Here is a 10,888-nt window from a genome sequence, read left to right as displayed (position 1 = left end):
TTTTAATGTTTATTTTGTTCAGATAAGATACAGAGATTGTTGGCTTTAAAAAAAAACAGCCAGTATTCACTCTAGTTTTGTTTAGTTCTCTCAAGCTTTTCATAGAATGAGATCTTAAGTATTTTTTTTAACCTCTTAATATTAATTATCAAGAGTGCCGAGACTTGATCTCAGTGACTGCTTTAAGGATTGTCATGCATATAGCTGAACTGACTTTTTCCTAGAAAATGGTCATCAGCTGTAGTCATTCTGATCCTTGAACTGGCCATGGTCTAGAGTTGGTATAGTTAGTTACACAGGTTCCTATAATTATCTCTTAAGCTTCTGATTTTTCTTTGCCCCAATGTCTGGAATTAATTCCTAGCTTCATAACTAGGAATTAATGTGACCAGGTCCGTTTCTCAGTGTTTAGCAACTATTAAATTAAAAGAGTATTGTTATATCTGCTGGAGAGTCCTTTTTTAGCTTGAACTAAAGAAAAATGTTAAGATGGTTTCCCCAATACCGAGGTAATAGACACCTTGGGCAATACCAAAAAGAGGTGCTATGACTAGGGCCCGGCAACCAGCCCCTTTCATAAAGGCAACAGGTCCCTCATGAGTCCAGATTTTCCTGGAGAGAAAGAAGATCCTGGTTAAGCCGAAGAACAAAAATACAATATAATACAAGCATAATTCAGTGAATTCTATCCCTGTATTACTGTTTCTTGTGGTAGGTAATTTCCCTTGGGTTAGGCGGAGCCTAAGCAGGAAACCTTGTTCCACAGGCTAATATCAGCAAATTAGTGATTCACCAGTCATACCCTGTATACTTGAGGTCATCCTGAATTACTGTTTAGAGGAAACTGGCTAAAAGATCTTCCCACTGACTACCTTTGGCAGTCAAAGGCAGCAAAAATAATTGTTTTCTTCCCTTGGAGTTGAAAGGGAGAAGGAGAATGGGTAGGTCCCAGCATTTTTTTAATAAGACAGATTATTCAGGTGGGAAGAAATGAGGAAATGCTAAGCCTTAACAGGGCAAAGCAATGACTGGTCTCTAGGCTGGTTCTTAGGAAAACATATTCTCTATATGTTCAGCTAAATGTTTAAGGCATTATGTGCCTATTATGTGCAAGGCATTGTGTTAGGTACCAGGGAAACAACGATGAAAAAGTGACAGATTATCAGGCTCCCTGGGGGTAGGAATTACTGGGGATAAGATATGCAAAAATTAGAATATACAATTCAAGTCAAATTACAGAATTAATCCAGTCTCAGTTGATAAAGGAAAACAGTCCTCACCTGGCACAGTCTATGATCCCATTATAGGCTTCGTCCCCCACACCTTTCTTGAGAGTTTGAATTCGAGTTTTCAAAACTAAAACAAATAGAAAAAGAAGTCACAAACTTCTTGCCTCTGATGTTGGGTTTCCCTACCTCCATGATCCAATGAACAAGAAAGAATCATGACAGTTGACCCAAGGCACTTCCTCAGAAGAGCCATAACTAACCACAGCCCTAAAGCCGAAGGAAATACTGCTGGAAGCCCATTATTTTGCTTGTTACATTAACCAGAGACTAATAATTTTCAGGTTATTTTTTTTTCCTGATCTATACTAGTCTATTGAGAGGTAATAAGTTGATGAAACCAAGGCAGAAAAGGATCTGTCATTGGCTGAAAGTAAAACACAGCTCTTAATTCCAGTGCCTAACAAGTCTCTCCAGTAGTTCTAAGTGGGATATTGGTGTCATCCTTTATGGAGTGTGGAATGTATATTCTATGTATATTAAATTCCCTATTACCCTAATTTTTATTGTAATTTTTTTCTAATCTGATGCTGCAGTATTAGGCTGTTCAGTATTGTTACCCTAAAAACATTTTTAAAATGTCCCTTAAAGTTGACTTACCCTTCACCCTAGAGACCTACTCCTGTCTCTTAAGCCACCAGTTTAACCCAGACTCTTACCATCCAAGGGTGTCTGCTAAACAACCAGATGCAAATGAGTGGGCAAAAGGGGCCTTCCCAGTAGCTTCATTGATCCCTAGATTGTTGAGGTTGGCAAAAAAAGGAAAATAGATGACCAAGAAAGGAATGTCCCTGTAGGAGAGGAGGGGAAATAGCTTATACCACAAACCAAAAAAGACCAATATCCTAGAAACACATGGGTCCAGTCAGTAGGCAGAGGTTCTTTAAATTGTCTTGGGGCTCTGGGGTGGGATCCTGCCAGACCTTTTGCAAACACATGGAGCGTAAGGACAATCAGCTATCCCAATGTGGAACTGGGGGTAAGGGAAACTGAGGAAAACACTTGACATGGCCTACCAAAGATCCCTTTGAATGGCCCTATCCCTCTGATCAGTTCAGTTGCTGGGAAATCGAGCCTGATATGTTCAAACCAGAAGATGACTTCAACTCTTACCTTAGGAGAGTAGCACCAAAACCCCTATAAAGGCCACTCAGGCCTTGAGTATGAAAGACTTCCCAGGCAATGATGGTGGCAGAAGGACGCTTAGGGGTGGAGTCTGTGGTATAGGGCCTGACAGGGGAAGCTGTTGATGTGCATGTCCTGTGCTGCTGACCAACTGGAAAAGATGGGAGAAGCAGGCAGGCTTCCTTTTACTCCCTGCCTGACTTCCCCTTCTATGCACACTCACAAGCCTCTCCTTGGTGGTAAGGGAATAAGAATGGCCACACTGGGCTACATCTAAGATTCACTGAACCAAGTATTCCATATTTGATAGAAATTTTCCAAAAGAGAGCACTGGAAAATCCATTTATGACTGATGTTAAAGAGATAGGAATATATCCCATGTGTTCCTTAAATGCAATCATTCATTAATTCATCTTTTTTTTTCAGCCTATATAACTTTCATACATATACTATTTCCTCAGTAGCATTTCCTTTTATTCTAAAACTTTCAGCCCTCATTCTTCCATACTAAAGAGTCCCATTTTTTAAGTCACTCATAATCATCCATCCCACTATCCCTTTGACCACGTTAGTAGCACTCTTAATCTACTCCATTTTCTTTGGTAGCAAACACTATTCCAGATGCAAGCATACCATATTCCATATCTTTTGGATTGTTTCTAATATCTCACTTGTAACGCCTAATGCTTGCTGGTCTTTTTTTGTTATGACAGCACACTAATTTGAAATTTTCACGGAAATCATTAGTTGATAGTGCCACCCAGGATACATTCCTAAGTCATAAATAGTAATTTAGAGCCTTTGGAGCACAGCTTAGATATAAGTAGTTTGGATGATTTCTCCTAATACACTTTACCCACTGAAATTAATTTGCTAATTTTCTGCCCACTGCTACAGCCTTGTGAGGTATCTGTACAGTTTATCCTCGACAGTTTGGCACTCTACTACTTATAAGAACTGTCACCTACAATTTAGGGAATTTCACAGTACTTCCTTTTCCAGATTATGGCTCAGATTGTATTCCTGCCTTGAAACCTGAAGGCTCCCACTTTGGCAACTACATTGCACCCATCTTAAGTATGACAAATTTTTGAGGCTGCAGTCAGCTCACTTAGAAGGGCCTGAGATTAACATATAAATTAATAACAAGCACTTATTATTTAATACATATGCATAAAAATCTCCAGTAATGACCACAGCATTTATCAAGAAAAATTATAAAGTTAACTGATTTTGTCATGCTTCTCTTAAGTTTTGTCTTAATTATGAGTTCCTAGTAAAAAATCGTAATTCACAGGTTGTTTGAATTCAAGGTGCCAGGCCCCAAATGAATTAGCTTTGAGAATATAGGTGTACACAGAAGCAAAATTATTTAATCACTATTTTGATCCTTATAACATATTCTTAACCTAAAATGGTCAAAGTCATAAAGTACTGGGAATTCCCCCAGTTTAGCTAGAACTGTATAGAACCTTAAATCAGGTTTCTGATTGACATTAACTCAGGCTGGTTTGGATCTGCCTGGGAGAAAAAAAAAACCAGCTAGATGAATTCTAGTTTGGCATACTAAATATTTAGCCTGAGGATCCAGTCCCCCCCAAAAAGAGGAAGATGCTTTTTTGTGTCCCTCCCTGGTTCCTTTCTTCTGGCCCCCTTTCCTTAGGAGTAGGGAGTCTTTGTTTGCATGTCTGAATGGGCTGAAAGACCTTTTCCACCTGCCAAAAGGACATGAACAACCTACTCAATCTTCTACCCTGTCCAAGCTTCACCCAGTCGTCCAGCGTCCTGCAGCTGTATCTTCAGCATTTCCATGGGAGAGGTAACCACCGCCTGGCACACCCCAGCTCCACACCCAGCCAGCATCTCCCTTATCAGATTCTGTTTTGACCTGCAGGGCCAGCCCAGACAAGCCCCAGAGAGACCAGATGGACAGTCAGACTCCTTTATCATATATGGATGGCCATCCTCACTCTCTGAAATGGGGTAAATTAAAGTGGTCAATGGCCAAGATGCTTCTACTCAGCTCTGCTCCCAATGACTGCCACTCATGTCTGAATAAAATTAACCCGTGGTTGGGGTTCCCTGGGGCCAAATTGGGGTGTTAGGATAAAAGAATTTGAAACAAAAGTTGAAGCCACTGACAGTTCCTGCTGCTCCCTACTGCCTGAGATTCAAGGAGAAGGGCTAGATTTTTTTCTGTGTTTGTTTTAAAGAAATTTCAAGGCTGGTAGACATTGTCCTAGAATTAAGCCTTCTCACTTCATTCTTCCACCTATTCCCAATTCCTACCAACACTTCTCTAACCCCTAGCCATGTGTGTAAACTTAGGTACACACAGACACATGCACACGAAAGGGAGTTTCAAAGCCACCCTTTTGCCCATTACCCATCTTGTAAGAGCTGCTCTCGGAAGAAGTCATTGGCTGCCAGCTTGATAGCTTTCTCTGGAGTGACTAAGGTTAGGTTCACTGCTGCCCCTGGGAATTGATAGGAAAATAAAAGGATTGATCCAGTGCCAGAGGTAACAAGATATATAAACCACTGTGCATTTTTTAAAATTTGCAGATTCATTTAATGTTTTCTGCTAGTCCTGTGTTCTTGTCTCTTCTGCCTCTTAGAAAACAAACCAACCCCTAGAGGACAGGGAATTTGCTATGGCTTTGTAGGCATTTTGTTTTATATTTTTTTTATGCCCGAGTATCATTCTCTGCCTAATTTAGTCTTAACTCCAAAGAGACTAGAAGTATATTGCCTACAATATATGATTTTTCCAGTGCTGATCAGAGAGACAGTGATCCAGGAAGAGGTGGGAAAGGTACAAGAGGAGTGCCAGGAAGATCCAGTTATGAGTCTAAGTCTGAATTCTGAACATTAGGGCAAATTCTGTGAAGTCTGGATTCAGTCAAAGGGCCACACTTGAGGCCCTAGAGGGTTACATGTGGCCTCGGTGCTACAAGTTCCTCACCCCTGCAACTATGTTGACTCCTAATTTCATTGAGTGGGATGCTTTTTTAAAAATCTTACAGAAAATCTATAAATGAGTTTCTGGGAAACCCTATAAAATTAAGCTCCAACTCTGGTCAATATCCTATTTTTAGCTCTTCTAAAAGGCTGCATTAACTTCGTTTCATAATACTACATATGTACTTGGTGAGGCAGTAACACCCTCTGACCTTAAATCTGGCTTCCTGGTCCTGAAGCCAATGGATGGAGAGCAGGCTTGGAACCAGGAAAACCTGGGTTCAAGTTCTACACACACTGGCTTGGGACTCTGGAAGTGTCACTTCTCAATATACAAAGAAGGTGCTGGACCTGATTGTTAGAGGGAGTTTTCTCATCTGGGAATTCCCTAGAAGAGTGAAATCACATCTCCCTTCCCTATCCTAATACCATGTAATTAGTAATAATAATCTCATACCATAATGATACCCTCTCTTTTAACTGCTTAAATTATATATGGACCTTTTAAAAAATAGCCTTTTGACAACATTAGTTTAATAACTACATTTTTAAAAAAGTCAATGTTATCCTTAATAACATAGATTAAGAAGGATTTTCTGTGCCACTTTTGGAATCAGCTTATGTCACTTCACCCCCTAAGCCTCAGTTTCTACTTCTGGAAAATGACCTCCAGATCTCTTCCAAGCTTAAGGTATCTACACTTCTACCATCTGCAAAATGGTGGGGTTAAAACTGATAACCTATAATCCTATGATCTTTAATGGCCTTTTTAGCTCTCACTATCTACAATCTCTACAGCATTTACTATCATTTACTACTCCAAGGGTAGCTAGGTGGTGCAATGGATAGTGCCAGGTCTGGAGTCAGGAAGACTAATCTTTGTGAGTTCAAATCTGGCTTCAGACAGTAGCTGTGTGACTCTGGACAAGTCACTTAACCCTGTTTGCCTCAGTGGACCATCCTCATCTATAAAATGAGCTGGAGAAGAAAACAGCAAACCACTCCAGTACCTCTGTCAAGAAAACCCCAAATGAGGTCACAAAGGGGCACAACTCAACAACTACTCCATTTACTCTTATGCTGTTATATGTAACTGTCACCACAGCTTGGGAGGGGAAGGTGGAGCAGATGGGTTGGGTTGCATAAAATGGGAATTATCTTCTGTTTATTTTTGTTTCTTTATTTTTTTTTGGTGAGGCAATCGGGGTTAAGTGACTTGCCCAAGGTCACACAGCTAGTACGCGTCAAGTGTTTGGTCTGAGGCTGGATTTGAACTCAGGTCTTCCTGACTTCAGGGCCGGTGCTCTATCCACTGCACCACCTAGCTGCCACCATGGGAATTATCTTTTCATGAGGACCAAAGACGTCTGGCAAATTTGGGGTCAGAACTACAAAGTCTCCTAATTCAGCCTAGGACTCTACCTAGTTTACAAGCCTTCATACTATATTCATTTAACTCTAGAGCTAGTTGCATGAAACATCCCTAGCTTGGCCTCCATTTTAAAGGACACAGTTGTTGCCACAAATAGGCTGATAATTTATCTGCCCACCTCACACGCTCTAGATCACTCTCCAGAAAGGAGGTTTAGGTTGTAAAATAACCCCAGAGGTTCTATTCATATCCTCAAAGTCTGAAAGCCCCTGTGCTAAATCCACAACCCTGACCCACTGTGCCTTGCCATTCCCTGGGGTCCCAATTAAGCCCACCTCTGTACATGCCACAAAAGCTATCTGTGTGGGCTGTCTTCACCAGGCATCTATCCTAGAAGAGAAAGAGATAGGGGACATGTCTTGTTTCTCTCCTGCCCTGCCATTCTAGCCCATAGCTGGGATGACTGCTCTTCTCTGTCCTGTCTTGGCCCCAAATCCTAGGGTCCAAACCTTAGTAAGATGCCAGGTGCAGGAGAGGGGCAGTGTCCTCCCTCCAGCTCCTCCTCCTCTGCCTGCTCACCCCCCCCCTCCAGCTCCTCCTCCTGCCCTCCCTGGTTCTCCCCCCACCCCCTGGCACCCGCTCAGCCCTGCAGCCTTCACCTACATTCCTTTGTAGGCCATCTTTCCATGCTGGTTCTGCAGCCGAGTCTTGGCCAAGTCAATGGGGAACACACAGGTCACCCCCACCAGCCCTGCCACTCCACCATTGGTCAGTTTCGCTGGGACACTGGGAGCAAGGAGAGAGAAGAGGCGAAGAGGGGGCAGGTCCGCGTCAGTCCCCAGGGGACCCCCCCATGGAGACCCCCCCAGGGGGAGGGGGTGATCCTTCCGGGGTTGGGTGGGGCAGGCAGCAGGAGGCCCACGAGGAAAGCTGCCCCACTTCCAATGCCGCGGGGGCATAGGGCTGCTTCCCCCCAACCCCTGCCTCCTCCCACCCATACTCTCCACTTCGAGGGTGGGAATGGAGCCCCAAGTCTCACCGGATTTGGTCCCCATCTTCCCAACAGCTCTGCATAGCCCCCATGATGCCTTGCGCCTGACAGCACCTCTGGGGAAAGGGGCGGAGCTTCCCTGGGGGGGACAGTCCAAGGATGCCCCGCCCCTTTTAGGGGGTGGGGAGGGAGAGGGGATCCGCAGGGGAGGCTTTGGGGACCCAACTCAGCACTTACCTGAGATTAGTGAGATTAGTCTTATTAGCCATCACCATCCCCTGGGTGGGGCCCAAGGGTACCCCTTGAGGAGAAGGGATCCCACGGGATTCAGCTGTGAGGGTAGAGAGAGCATCCTGCATAACTTATTGCCTAGAGCCCAAGGAATTGATTCAGTCCACTGACCCCATTGACCCACCCCCACTGCAGCAAGATCATAATTCTGACCAATCTTTAATCTACAAATTCCCTCTCACCCACATATGGATGCTGTTGAATTCCTGGAACTACTTTAATCAGGATATCAGAAATTCTACCAATGAGATGTTCATTCGGGTTAGCAAACTGGAGTTGTTTTCAACTTCATATAAATTAATTTACTATGTTGACTTTCTGCCTAATTTCTAAAATGAGAACATAGAAAAGAGCAGCTGGGAGTTTTGACCATGGAAGGGAGAGGTAATTGAGCAGCAGGGTATAATTTAGGTCAAAGGCTGGCCTGGTTAGGACGGAGCAATGGGGAATTTTGGGCAGGGCGGGGAAGGACTTTGCTCACATCACAACTTTGCTGAAGGAGAGCCTTGGAAGTTGGGTTTGCAAAATTTCAGTAGAGACATCTCCAGTTTCCATTGTAGCTCATGGTTAGGGATCCCATGGCCTGAAATTGTTCACAGGTAGTCAGCCCAGGAGGGATGAGGAGTTTTCAAAATTAAATTTCTAAAGACACAGAGAGAAAGAATTGTGATGAGAAAGGGGGGAGTTGTCAAAAGAGACTGATGTAGATGCACAGATAACAAACTATAGAAAGTAAAAAATTGGGATAGGTAATGGAAGATGACCACAAAAGCTTGGCAAAATATGTAAATAATGATGACAGGCATGCTAAGTGATGGGGTGCTTGCGTGCCTGTACTCAATTCCAATACCATATTTCTCTCTAGACTCAAAACACTATCTCTGACAATTTTCTCCCCAGTTCAAAGACCCTATCTCTGGCAGTAACTCAGGAGTGGGCCCAGTGAGGCAAACTATCTCACTATCTCTCTCTATGTTAACAAGAACAAGCCAACCTCTATAGAATTGCTCTTGTATGAATGAGACTCTCTTGTATCAACAAAACTATCATGTACTGAATCCCACAGTTATCATATACAATCCAGAGATCAAGTTATAGACATTAACTCCCAAAGCTATTTTGTTACACACAAAACAGACCGAAAATACATGTTAGGAACCTTCCTCCCTGGTTTCCAGTAGTAAATAACGCCTGTGAGTAGGGTTGTATGTTATCACCTAATTAGCATACTTGGCACAAAATCTACTACTTTTCCTATATAAGCTTTAGCATCATTCTTGTTAGGTTGCAGAATCCCTTAAGGAGCTCTGCCCACCATATTAGTGTTAGGATAAACCTTTGCCAACTTGACTTAAAGAATGCTTGAGTCCATGAATTCATTCCAGACGATCTTGTCCTGTACTTTGGTCTGTGAGGGGTCCCTGAACCTCTCAAACCACATCACTAAGGACAGCAAAAAAAAACTTTTTAAAAAAAAGTTATCAAAGGAAAGAGATAGAGGATCAAGGAAGGAATGGATAATCTGCTGGTTGGAATGATGCCAATAGATAAGAGAGAAGGCAGAAATATTCAATTCTTATTTTGATTCTGTCTTCTCAGCTAAGGAGTATGATATCGGAACTGGAAAAGGCAAAACAAAATAGTTCGACAGAGAGTTAAAATAAAAAATAAGCAAGGAGATAATAAAAGAATACCTGGATGAGTCTGTCGCCAAGCTCAGATGAACTGCATCACAGTGTACTGAAAGAACTGGCAAATGTGATTGCTGAACCCTTGTCTGGGATCACTGAAAGATTCTGGAGAACTAGAGGTACTATGTGTCTAGTGAAGGTCAAATGTCATTCTGCTTTTTGAAAAAGGAAAGAGCAATCTACAAACTATAGGCCAGTGACCTTGATGTTAATTCCTGGCAAAAAAAAATGTATATATATATATTATTTTTAAAAAATAATTTTCATCAATGCCTTCTATCTCCTCAGCACAGTTATTTCCAGACATCCCTTCCTCACCCCAAAACTGACCCTCCTTTGCACAAAAGAAAAAATCAAGCAAAAGCAAATAATACTGTGACCATATCAAAAAATCTGGGTAACATTTTGCCCCCCACAGTACCCTGACTTTTCACTGAGAGAACAGAAGCATGCTTGACCATCTGTCTAAAACAGTAAAGCAGTAAAAAACCAAATATTGACACTTCAGAAGTTAAATTATCTCTATTTGCAGTCATCATGATTGTATACCTTAAAAACCCAAAACAGCCAATAGAAAAATTTTTGGAGGTAACAAAAGTAGTAGGATGTGAGATAAATGTACAAAAATAATCTGTGCTACTACTAAAAGTTAAGAGAAAATGATAAATACCCTTTATAATAACAGCAAAATTAGCAAATACTTAAAGTTTTGGTGATTTCAACCTCATTCTCCTCTTCTTTCCCCCATCTTTTCATTCTCTTTCTAGGAAAAATGAATCTGCTTTACTGATCTTTATTAAGAGAGTTTTGGGGGGTTTTTTTGCTTTCTGTTTTGTCACTTGCTTTAAAGAAACCTATTTTCTCTAAGTATGTGGCCAATGTTACATACAGATTCATTTGTGTATCCTGGGGTGTGGAGAGAGGAAGGGGAAGAGTGTATAAAAAGAGAGCACTTTTTGTAATTTTACTGGCAAACAAGACTGCCTCACAAACAAGAAATTACCATCTCACCTCCAGGCATTTTCTCAGGCTCTCCCAGGTGCTTGGAAAGCTCTCCCTCTCCAACTATACTACTGACCTCCCTGGCTTCCTTTAAATCTCAACTAAAATCTTACCTTCTACAGGAAGTCTTCGAATCCCTCTTAATTCCAGTCTTCCCTCTTTTTAATTA

At 42.0% G+C, this 10,888-nt stretch overlaps 1 protein-coding gene across 1 annotated transcript; it reads right to left on the bottom strand.

Moving 5' to 3' along the window:
- Positions 1–445: 445 nt before the first annotated feature.
- Positions 446–8,094, bottom strand: SLC25A18 (solute carrier family 25 member 18). Its single transcript, XM_027857344.1, is given in 10 exon segments — positions 446–612; positions 1,281–1,385; positions 1,946–2,077; positions 2,400–2,562; positions 4,181–4,299; positions 4,798–4,888; positions 7,080–7,134; positions 7,404–7,530; positions 7,784–7,905; positions 8,008–8,094. Coding segments are annotated over 10 exon segments (1,152 nt in total). The 3' UTR covers positions 446–461.
- Between the last annotated feature and the right edge of the window lie 2,794 nt (positions 8,095–10,888).

This window comes from Vombatus ursinus, unplaced genomic scaffold (genome assembly GCF_900497805.2).
Source record: "Vombatus ursinus unplaced genomic scaffold, bare-nosed wombat genome assembly UNPS02012082.1, whole genome shotgun sequence".
Taxonomy (NCBI): Eukaryota; Metazoa; Chordata; class Mammalia; order Diprotodontia; family Vombatidae; genus Vombatus; species Vombatus ursinus.
The sequence above is the reverse complement of the archived record's forward strand: the minus strand, read 5'-3'. Positions and strand labels throughout refer to the sequence as shown.